The following is an 11,724-nucleotide window of genomic DNA, read 5'->3' as shown; positions in this document are numbered from 1 at the left end:
GATCGCTTTGTTTGTCACACCACACGCGGTTTTAACAATAAAGAGGGCCCTGAAATTAACAGTCTTGTGTGAAACACCGTCGATGTAGTTGACGATGAAGTCTAAAGTGATATTATTTTGTGTATTGCTTTTCTGCTCCAAATTTGCCGGTAAGCTCATCTTTCTATAATAATTTAGACTACCTATTTATTATCTTAGAGAATCCCTCACGACTTATCAAGCAATTGAGTTTAACAATTTAGAGCAAGTATGTATATCCTTTGAGCGTATTCATAGTCTGTATCCATTTAATTTGTTCGCAGATTCAGTTCCCCATTCCGAGGAACTAGTCAGGCAAAGAGCATTCCAGCCAACTAACTGGCCGGCTAACAAATACGCAGCCGGACAGTATGTCGATACTAATTTTGCACAAACTCAAAACGAAAATGTATTGAAAAATTCTGGGCTTCAACTTGAAAATAACCAGGAGTATTTTGCAAATCAAGGAACACGAGGTTTTGGTAACCAGGGATACAACAAAGGTCTTAGTTCATCCCTGATTGGAAAAGAGAGGTTACTAAATTATGCACCCTCAGTAGAGGAAGAAAGAGTAAACTCCTATCCAATAAGATCACATTCTTACCAATCGAACGCACCTCAAATCGGGTTAGACAACCAACAATTTGGATATCAAAACTGGCGAGCTCAAAATCAGTATAATGCCGCACCTGTCCAAGAAATTATCCCTAACAACGACAGGCCTTTAGTAACAACAGTTCAAGAATCATACAGAGGCCCAGTGCAATATGTAAAGCCTCAATTTATTCCACCTGTGAACCGAAGACGTCATTCAGTAAATAGGTATTATCCAGCAAGGGAACAATTGCAATATCCTATTGACAACATTGGAATACCAAATTCAGTATCAAACAAATATGTACAAAATTCTGCACCTCTTTCTGTGGTACGCGAATCTGTACCTTACGATAATTATGGAAATGGTCAAGGTATAGCATCTGATAATAATGCAGGAGTAATAGCCAATAAGCAATTCTATGCTTCTGAATCTGCTTCTCCTTATAATGGAGCTCCTGATGTTATTTCCTCAGAAGTTTTACCAGAAGAGTCAGGAAATAGTAGCTACGAAGTTATTCAAAACCCTCAAGCTGATTCAGCAAATGCTGCAGATGTAACAACGATCAACAACAATTCCCAAGATGTACCTGTAGCTGACAGTTATAATACTGAGAACAGACCAAGTACTCTTGTGCCCGTAGATAACAAAGCTGAAGCTGCTTCCATCATACAAAAGGTTTTAGCAGATAAACCTCTGGTCCGCAGATATTCACATAATTATAGGCCAGGTACTAATTTTAACAACTATGCACGTGAAGGTTCTTACAATGGTGCATCTGTAGGCCAAACTAATACATATGGGATTAACTCTGGTAATGTAAATAATAATTATGGATCCGGATTGGTTCCTAATAAACCATCACCAGTTAATACATATTCTAAGCCCAGCCCAGCTCCCAGTGCTTCCTCACATGCTGATGTGGTATTGAATCTTGGACATAAAAATGCTGAGGCTGTGCCACAGTATACTTCTACTACAACCGCTCCTGTAGAAACTACTAATTCAGAAAACGATTTTTACCGACAGTTAACTTCAGGAATACACCGTAAGTAATTAGATAATTCTATTTCTACTATACGAATCATACTTTCCATCTCTATCGATGCTAAACGTAAATTGATTTCTTTTTCAGAATATGACTTGAAGAACATTGCATCGCACCCAAAAATAAAAGATCTTCTAGCAGTCAATAACAAGCCTTATGTGTTGATACATGCAAATGGAAGCGTCGAGTATTTTGATAAATTCGATCTTGATGCGAAAGAGAATTCAAAATACCGCCTAATACACACAAAGCATACTCCGTTAGGTAAACCACAAAATGTACAGGGAGATAAAGTGCCTAAACCTCAACCACCTGCATTAGTACCTGTAAGTAGCACTACGCCCGCATTGGTACCAATAACTAGCACTACACCTGCATTCGTACCAACAAGTACCACTACACCTGCACCAAGTCAACTAGTAAACGGTGGAGTTTCTAAACCACTACCTTCTTCGAATGAATGGGCAGATGATGATAGTTCATATGTCAACCAACCAGCGGATGATAAAACATCGCAGCTATCACCTCTATATCGAAAACACCACGGTATTGATGATTATTCAACATCTCCACATCCGCATGTGAACTCACCTGATGATGATTTTAAACCTACCATTTCAAGTATAAGTCAACCACAGGATGATAACACTAAGCCACTGGTTTCGACAGAAAGTCAATCAAGTGTATCAGCAAGTAAATCAGTAAGTGGTGATCACCTAGATAAAAATGTAAATAACAAATCAACGCCTGATGATGGTTTGGTTTCTGATGATGTTAATCAATCCGGTGATGATAGTGCACCCAAGCCCTTGCTGTCTAAGGATGGTCAATCATCAAACACTGATGACTCAAAATCAGTGTTCACCGATGCAAATCAATCAGATAAAAGCGACAGCGACAAAGATGACACAAAATCTTTGCCTGATAATGTGAATCAACCAGATGACGACACTACTCCTAAACCACTGGATTCGAATAACGATAAACAGTCTTCAGGGAACAATGATGATGATTTATCTACGGTTCCAAATGCACAGCAGCCTGATGATAATAGCACTCCGAAACCAGGGGCTCCAAAGAAAACTTCAGTAACAACTGTTGATGATTCGGAACAGTTTTCTTCAAAGGTCAACAAATCAGATAATGATGATAATAACAATTCACAGCCTCTGAAAGAAAATCAACCAGATAATGATGATTCATCTTCTACTCCAAGTGTTAATCGACCTAATGATAGCACTCCGAAACCACTGACACCAAAAGACAACCAATCACCAAATCATGATGATTCGAAATCACTCTCTGATGACAGTAAATCAGATAGCGTTGTTGACAATAAAACACAAAAACCTTCTGCAAAAGACAGTCAGCCAAACGGTGACGATAATGATTCATCGTCAACCTCAGATAAGAAGGATAATCCATCACCCATTATTCGTGATGATTCTAACTCATCGCCAACAGAAGTGATTCAATCACATGATGATTCCAGTGCGAATGATAAAAATCAATCTTCACCAAAGAATGACAATCAATCACCAAATCTTGATGATTCCAACTCATCGCCTTCAAACTTGGATCAATCAGACGATGATAGCAATTCTAATGCAAATGAAGATTCATCCATAACTGAAAACAGTCCAACACCGACAACACCATCTTCTGTTATTTCTGATCAAAATACTTCACCAGCACCAGTGGTCCAAAGTACACCAAGTAACAAGGACAATTCTGTTACATCTACTACTGCTTCATCTGGTGAGTGTGTTTAATTTACATTTATAACATAACTAGCAAACCTGGCGAACTCCGTTTCGCCACCAGTACTTTTTAGTAACATTAATTCATGCTATGTATCAGAGATGGTGCTGTATGCGAAGAAGATTTTCCCGTTTTTCTGTGAAATTTTTCCTGAATTTTCTTTGCTATAAACCTCACGGAGCCCGAGACCTTTCTTAAGAATGCAAAACCGTGGAAATCGGTTCGTGCGTTCTGGAGTTATAGCGTCAGGAAGGAAAACCCGACTTATTTTTACACGCTTTTTATTAGCTTCACCTGTATGTTTGTAACCGACTTCTTTGGGCGCGATTTTGACCCACTTCAAACGGCCAGATTTCGTTCAAACTTTGTAGATTTATTGAGGACCGATGACAATACACTAATTTGATAAAATTATTCCATTTTTAACCGACTTTCCAAAAAGGAGGAGGTTACACATACACATCGATTACTCCGAGGTTTATAGACCGATTTACGTGATTCTTTTTTTGTTCGACTCGGAATAGCTGCCAGTTGGTCCCATAGTCATCAGGTCAGGATCTGATGATGGAAACCCTGAGAAATCGAGGGCAACCTTCGAAAGTTGTAGGCATACATAGGGTAAAAACTTGACACTCAGGTGTACGCCTAAAAGCACTATTCAACTGTGAAGATTTGGAGCTGACCTGATGATGGAGACCAGAGAGGGTCCAGGGAACTCGACAACTGAATATGTAAACTACCTCGTGTTTGGGCTTAAATTATTTGTATTGACAAGACCTATGCAACAGTGAAGGTTGGGAGCTGACCTGATGATTGAGACCAGAGAAAGTCGAGGGAACTCGACAACTGAATATGTAAAATACCTCGTTTGGCCTTATATTCTTTGTATTGATGAGAACTTCCCACTTGTATGGGCAGTGACAACTATTCGTATCACTGAGAAGCTTTAAACAAAAAAAAGTAGAAAATAAATAATAGTTTAAAAAAAACTAAAAAACACGCTTTTTATAGAAAACCGAACTAAAAATTAGAAAATAAATTTCAATGAATATAAATTAATAATAGTGTGAATACAAAAAAAAATATTTAAAAAAAAGCGTGGGGTGCATGGTGTCAATAGTTATAAATATTTTATTGACAGATATGAGTAGAGTGATTTTCATTTCGATAAGACCTTAAAAAGCACCCCACGCTTTTTTTTAATATTTTTTTTTGTATTCACACTATTATTAATTTATATTCATTGAAATTTATTTTCTAATTTTTAGTTCGGTTTTCTATAAAAAGCGTGTTTTTTAGTTTTTTTTAAACTATTATTTATTATATATTAGATTAATTTATTTATTTATACAAAATTAAGCAAAATTTCAATTAAAACATGTGACCCGCTACAGATGTTACTACGCCATCAGCAGACACTACTACAGAAGACGAAATCATTACAATATCACCAATAGAACAATCTACAGATAATGTGAGCGATGCTCCGCAAACTACAACGACAAAACCTACCTACACTCACCCCAGATTTCATATTGGTACTCCTAAATCCAATAAAAAGGATACTGCGCAAGATTATTCAAACGCATCATCTACTGATACGGACACAAAGCAAACTTCCACTCAAGAGTCTCAAAGCAGCACAGTTTCTCAGAGCGATAGCATTAGTGACACCAATCAAAATGTCATCCAGAAGAACACTGAACAACAACACAGTGAAAGTGCCGTCAGTCAAACAAAGACCACGAAAAATGACAGCAACACAGGTAAGTCTAAAAACAACACTACTTAATAGATAGGAGCTCAAATGTAACACATGCACAATACATACTGGTAATATGTTTAATGAATATCGTTGCTGTTCAATTGTATTTGCAAGCTGATAAAGCTTCAATATTTTTTATTCAGCTGTAGACAATTCACTTACAAATACTGATGTTCCGGCCGAAAGTGATGATAATTCGCCTGTTTCACCATCGATACGAATTGATGTAAATACAGGTGATGACGTAACCACTCTTCCTGGTGATAATTCATTAGAATCAGAACAGTCCGAGACTGATGTTAAAATAACTGTTAGCGCGGTTGATGATTCTGAAGACGATATCATCGCCATTACTATCGAAGTCTCGGAAAGTGCAGGTGATGTCCCATATTTATAATGATTCTTCGGAATCGGTAATATTGATTCCGATCTTTGAGTTGAAAGTATTAATGCTGATTTTGCTGATATAGGTGATGCCGACAGAGATGATAAATCGGTAGTGATCAAGGTCAAAACAGACGATAACGACAGTGCTGACTCTAAGACAAAGAACGCAAGTGATTGTGAAAAGAACAAAGCTAGCAAAGTTGAAAACACAAACCAGAATCTTGAAATTGGTATGGAACATGATCATATTTTTTACATGAATCATGGTGTGTTCAGTTTTATAAAATTCATTTTTGTATGTTTTTCTAGATATGTCAACTATCGAAGGGGAACCAACAATGTGGATTAGAACAACCAATCAAGATTTCGTTGAAAAGTTGGCGTCGAAGAATGACACGCAATTCGATGTGATATACTTCTTCAACATGAACCCTCAACCGACCATCGAGAGAGAAAAGGTTACGACAATACATTGCAACGGCACCGTTGTTATTGAAAAGACGGAGACTTCGTATGCAAGTCAAGATGGTAATTTTAACTTTTGTTTTTTATGGAGCATATTCATATTTGTTTTTTTATACACGAGTATTTTGCAATTGTGTTCATCTTTCGTACATCATTGTTCACGTCATCATGCAGTGTCCACTACTTCTGTTTTCTATACTAATATTATAAAGAGGAAAACTTTGTTTGTTTGTTTGGTTGGTTGTAATAGATAGACTCAAAAAGACTGGACCGATTTTAAATATTCTTTCACCATTAGAAAGCTATATTATCTGCGATTAACATAGGCTATATTTTATCCCGGTGTGGGCAGTAGCTCCCACAGGACGCGGGTGAAACCGCGGGAAAACGGCTAGTACTTTATAAAGTACTTTTCTTACTCTATTGTTACTGTCCTATTACGTCGTGTAATTGAGCATTAGCTACATTAATATTGATATAATAATTGTTATGTTTCTCAATTACAGATAAAACACCAAAAATCGTGAAGACGACGACGGTTTTGCAAATCGAAGATTATAAACCATGAGTGCTTTTATTCACCTTTATTAGAAAATAAGTATATTTTTATTTACTGTGTTTCTATATAGTAAGGGCTTTTTCATATTTTTTTATACAGATGTGATGAAATTGCCAATTACCTACCTATTAAACAATGTCTAGCAAATCTTCTTGTGTTTTATTTTAATACTGAATTAAATACAGCTACGAAAGCATAAGCGTTATATTTAAAAAAACATGTCTACGAATTTGATCACAGAATTAATCTACATCATAATTATGTCAACTCTCTTAAAAAATGGTCACAAAAAATAAAATAAAAGTTTCAAAAGCATCAGTAAATATGAGAACTTTATACCAGTCAGGCATAGTCCTAGAAAATAAATATTCGCTCTAATATAAATGGTACCTGTCTGGTCCGGCTGCTACCCTATAAAAACAAATGACTGTGATTAATATTCACCATCTCTCATCATGTAAAGTCGGCTTTTGTTCGCGGAATGTTAATCGGATTAAAGATTTCATATTCAGTTGTTCAACTATCTCCCCGTGCGAGGAAAATTGCATAAAAATGTAAATTGTGGGTGTATTTTTAATTTTCAATTTATTGATGTTGTAAGGAATTTTGTTTAAATAGATTTTTTTAGTTAGCGGTCATTTTTAAATCATATAATGTTTCAAAATAGCAGCTCTGTATTCGATTGATAAATAAATGAATCCGGTTGATAAATAATACTGCTTTGGAAAACAAAACCTTTAAGTGCTTATTTACTGTAGAATTGTTTCTTCCTATTAATATTCATATACTTTTACTTTAATTTTTTTAGGTTGACTCAATTTACTTTCTCTACCTAAAACTGAAAAAAATACCAATATACATGTCTTCATATCGCTTGGTAAATAATCTTCTTTAGCAATTTTCTGGTTAAGATAACTTGGCAAGCATGCAGCATTGCGCAATGGGTGATCTACATTTTATGCAAATGATCTAAGACTTATAAATGGATCATTTTCTTTCCTGGCAGGGAAAGCCGTATGCCAGGTTTTCGATCAGATTATATGAACAGCATAAGAATAAAGCTCCACAAATATGCGGTATTATGAGTAACCTACTGGTTCGGAAAATTGGCCGAGGTTTTAGAACTTTAAAATAATTTTAAACTAGTAAATTGGGTCGGGTAAGAAAGCCTAAATGTGTTTATCATTTTAACTAAAAATATCATTTTCGTTGGTATTTTGCAATTACTGAAACTAATCCTATTTCAAATTAATGAATAATTTAATATGATGGAATATTTCGCTCCATTGAAAAGGAAAATTAGAGTCTGTCATTTCCACTCTCAATAGATAATGATTAAAAGCTTAAATATGATTCATTCACTATAATTTGGGTTCAAATTAGACATGAGGATAAAGTCAGTGTAGAGGAACATTTTCTTTCTTTTTTCAGAGTTGATGACGATGACTATGTTTTTTATCCATTTTCATTGTTTTCAACGAGTGTACAGAATATGCCATATGGCACAGTTTCCAGTTTCCACACAATTATAATCCGCAATAAGTACCTAGATTCTTAGAAGTGTAGATGCAAATACTTTTACACTAATAACACAGCTGCACAAAACACTTAGGTATACCTATACTTAATAATAAATTATTTGTCTAGAGTCTAGTAGCTACAATCTTACCTATTGTTTTAAATATACTGTGTTCTCTTTGTTTAAAGTCGCAAGCAAGAATTATAAATAATTGAGTGGTACGGAGGCACCAACAAGTTGGTACACAAGTTCTTTGTCGTGACTCCTGCAAACAGAACTATAAATCTGGTACATTGTAAGGCTCTTGTTGTCGGTTAACTTGAACAACAACATGTTGTATTCATCAGTTTTTGGCAACAACACAATACAATGACGTATGAGGGATGTTTGACGTGAAATTGTGTTTCAAGGAATAAGGATGGTATGAAAGATGGAGGCAGTTTTCAACGATTTCATTAGCGGTTGGCTGTCAGAAAAACAAGTTTATTTTCTGGGAAACCGAAAAAAAAGTTAAATGCTTTTTAAAGGGAAAACTGGCATTTTCTATCGAAGTAACTTTATCTAATGCGGCCTATAAATCAAATGGCATTTCAATGATAACCTCGTCATAATTTCATAATGATATGCAAGGGTGCGAAATGCGGAATGCAAATGTCAGATATTGATAGATTTGAATACCAAACTAATAACTAATGAATAGTTTGTTCAAATGCTGAAATATCACCGATGTAGCTTATTTTCGGGCACGTATTTTAAGAACGTAGTTTTATATGAGCTGAGCTAGGAAATGAGGGAAAATTTATAAAAAATATTCTCAAAATTAAGGTTATAAACTATTAACGCTCTATCCTTCTCCTTGTGAGTGGAGGTCTGTGCCCAGTGGTGGGACGACAAAAAGGATGTGAAAGAAAACGCTTAAAACATGAAGATCTTTTAAAAGATAATAATATAAAACAAATACTCCCATTAACCCAATTCGGCTGTTCTACAGACATAATAATTATTTAGCCTAAGACTAACAATTGTAGTTTCAATTATTTTGATTAATGTTTGGCTACTAGGGTAACAAAGGAGCCTAGTTCTCAACAAGAGCGTCTAAGATTTAGGCCATTTTCATTAAAGTACGTAGCTAAGATTGCCTAGGCTACAATTTAGGTAGGTATTAATATTAAATACTGTTTCGTGATTTCAAGTTATGTGCCTGGATTTTAACCTCTTGGTTTGTTTTAGAGCCTTACTGAGCTTTCATTGCTATGTATATGTTTAGCGGTTAAATTCGAAGCCGACTTTAAAATTATTTTTCAAAAGCTAGGCGAAAAGAGGGAAACGGGAACATACTAACATGTTGTAGTAGATACATTCACTATGTACTCACACAAAGATTTTTAATACAAAAACTAAAAGCACAAAACAAAATATTTGCTAAATAGTTTTACAAATCTAAAATCGGTCATACAAAATGCAAAAGCATTACAAACACGGCTATAAAAATGAATTTCGGTGGAACCTACAAATCTGTTGACCGCAATAACAGGTGTTCGGGGATTTGTGGCGCCATAGCTGCATTATAGTAAAATGAATAATTTTCAGTAGGGTTGACACTCGGTATTCGTCAAATATTACATCTGTCATAGAGCAACCCTAAACTAAGAAAAGTCGTCGTCTCTAGACAGACAAATTACATAAATGGTATTAGATTCGAAATTTAAACTTGATTGTTTCTTTTAAAACCCAAACATGGACTGGTTTTATAGAATGGTTTTAAATGGCTTGTGTTTGAGTCGAAGGCTTATGGATGCGAACAACGCAATACTTATTTTACTATTTCATAAGTTATACACATACGTTCGACGATACGTAGAAAAAGAGCGTCTATCATGTTTCGTGATACCCGAATTTCAATAGAGCTAACACATTCTTATTCCAACCAAAAAAGCCAAGAGAATAACATAAATACTAAATGCGAACCAGTTCCATTACATCTGTTTGTTATTCAGTAACTAAATAAATAATGTGATTGGCTCTCTACCGACTTACGCAGTTGGGACATACAGGCTCTTTGTTATTCATTGAGGCCCTACGACACTTGCTATCATTCGGATGGCTCTAAATTAAGAATTATTTGCTCTCTGTGAAAGCAAAAGGATGAATTACGACAATTTGTCGGCGAGTGTAATGGAAAGTTATGGGTAGATTTATTTTCGAGCTTAAAACGAATTTTCTTTTTCTCCATTTGTAACTTCGGATTTATTTATTTCTATGTATGTAGCAAAGACACGAACCTGGTAAAAGAATACCATGTCTTCGATCAGCACTTACATTATGAAGGAATTGATTTTGATAAATCACCTTTTTCGTGTCCTTATACACATTTTTATAAGGCTGAATAAATCTTTGTCGTTGATTGATTGTCTTCCCAGTAATTTAGATAGATGGGGGCCCCCCTTTTTTGTAGATTGTGATCGATGGTTGAGGTAAGGCTTTCAAAATACGTGTAGGTCTCAAGTCTTCAATTTTTTTGCGACAAATGAATCAATCATAGTCGATACATTTAAGTAGGTAGTGGATTATTTGGGTAGATATTTTAAGTAACACGCTGCGGGAGGATCCAATCTCGTCATAATGCCGCGTCATCGGCTAACGAGCGAGGTTTATTCCCTTTTTATCCAGAGGATTACATCCCTTCGGGTGAGCGCGCTGAGGAAAACTTCGCGGGGAAAACGAGCCGGCTAATGGCACGTTGAGGTCCAATTTACCTACGGACGAGGTGGCGAAATGGAAATAGCAAAATTTTTGTTCTCGATTGCTGAAGTAATTGCTTCAGCTAATGGAGTTTGTTATTTCTTTGAGTGGAAGCTTCGAGGAAATTACTGCGACTGTTCGCTTTCAAAGCCATTATGGGGTGATGAAAAACAAAAGCCTAATGCTTTCGTTATTTAATAAAAAGAGAAGCTATTAATTTAGCTCAAGTAAAAGGAAATACAAAGGTTTTGGTAAAATTAGATTTATTCACAAAGTTGTACTGAGTGTACAAGCTAGGAGAATTTTGTGAGTGGCATATTTTGGTTTGGAATTCTTAGAATGCCGAAATACGTACCTGTTACGGACACAAAGTTCTTTAAGGAGTCTATTATAAAGGGAAAAACAAGAAAGAGGTTTTTCTTGCGACCTTGTGTCACTTCTGACGAGGAGATTACCTGCGATTGAGGGAACATTAACTATAGGCTTTAGGTCTACCTGAAGTTTTGGAAGAAGCTTAGTTGTATAAATCGTTGGGTCAGACTGGTTCAGACCCTTCCTATAGCTCTCAATTAAAGGTGGTTAAAGTGTTACATTACTGACTGCATACAATTTCGTAGAATATCATAATTGAATACACCATGTACGTGATTATTGGTTTCACCACCATTCCAATTATATTACTTAAATCATATAATACGTTTTGGCGAAATTCATTGTAGTTACCTCAATGATCATCTCACTAGCTCTTTCCCTCGGTTTGGCCTGTGGTCCGTTGAAACTACTTCCCGCAGGTTGACAGATAAAATTCCTACATAGGTCACCCGGAGATAGCATAGCTTCTCAACAGTGAAAGAATTTTAGGGTC

At 35.8% G+C, this 11,724-nt stretch overlaps 1 protein-coding gene across 2 annotated transcripts; it reads left to right on the top strand.

Moving 5' to 3' along the window:
- LOC110380567 (mucin-2) lies at positions 1 to 6,736 on the top strand. Of its 2 annotated transcripts, XM_021340575.3 has the most exons (8): positions 1 to 149; positions 303 to 1,661; positions 1,749 to 3,419; positions 4,817 to 5,188; positions 5,331 to 5,564; positions 5,658 to 5,804; positions 5,884 to 6,102; positions 6,546 to 6,736. In XM_021340575.3, the coding sequence occupies exons 1-8, from the start codon at positions 95 to 97 to the stop codon at positions 6,605 to 6,607; spliced, it is 4,119 nt and encodes a 1,372-aa protein (XP_021196250.3). In that variant the 5' UTR covers positions 1 to 94; the 3' UTR covers positions 6,608 to 6,736. The 2 variants fall into 2 exon arrangements, with proteins under 2 accessions (XP_021196250.3, XP_021196251.3); XM_021340576.3 differs by lacking the exon at positions 5,331 to 5,564.
- Positions 6,737 to 11,724: the final 4,988 nt, after the last annotated feature.

This window comes from Helicoverpa armigera, chromosome 4 (genome assembly GCF_030705265.1).
Source record: "Helicoverpa armigera isolate CAAS_96S chromosome 4, ASM3070526v1, whole genome shotgun sequence".
Taxonomy (NCBI): domain Eukaryota; kingdom Metazoa; phylum Arthropoda; class Insecta; order Lepidoptera; family Noctuidae; genus Helicoverpa; species Helicoverpa armigera.
Note: the sequence above shows the minus strand (reverse complement) of the source record. Positions and strands in the feature narration are given on the sequence as shown.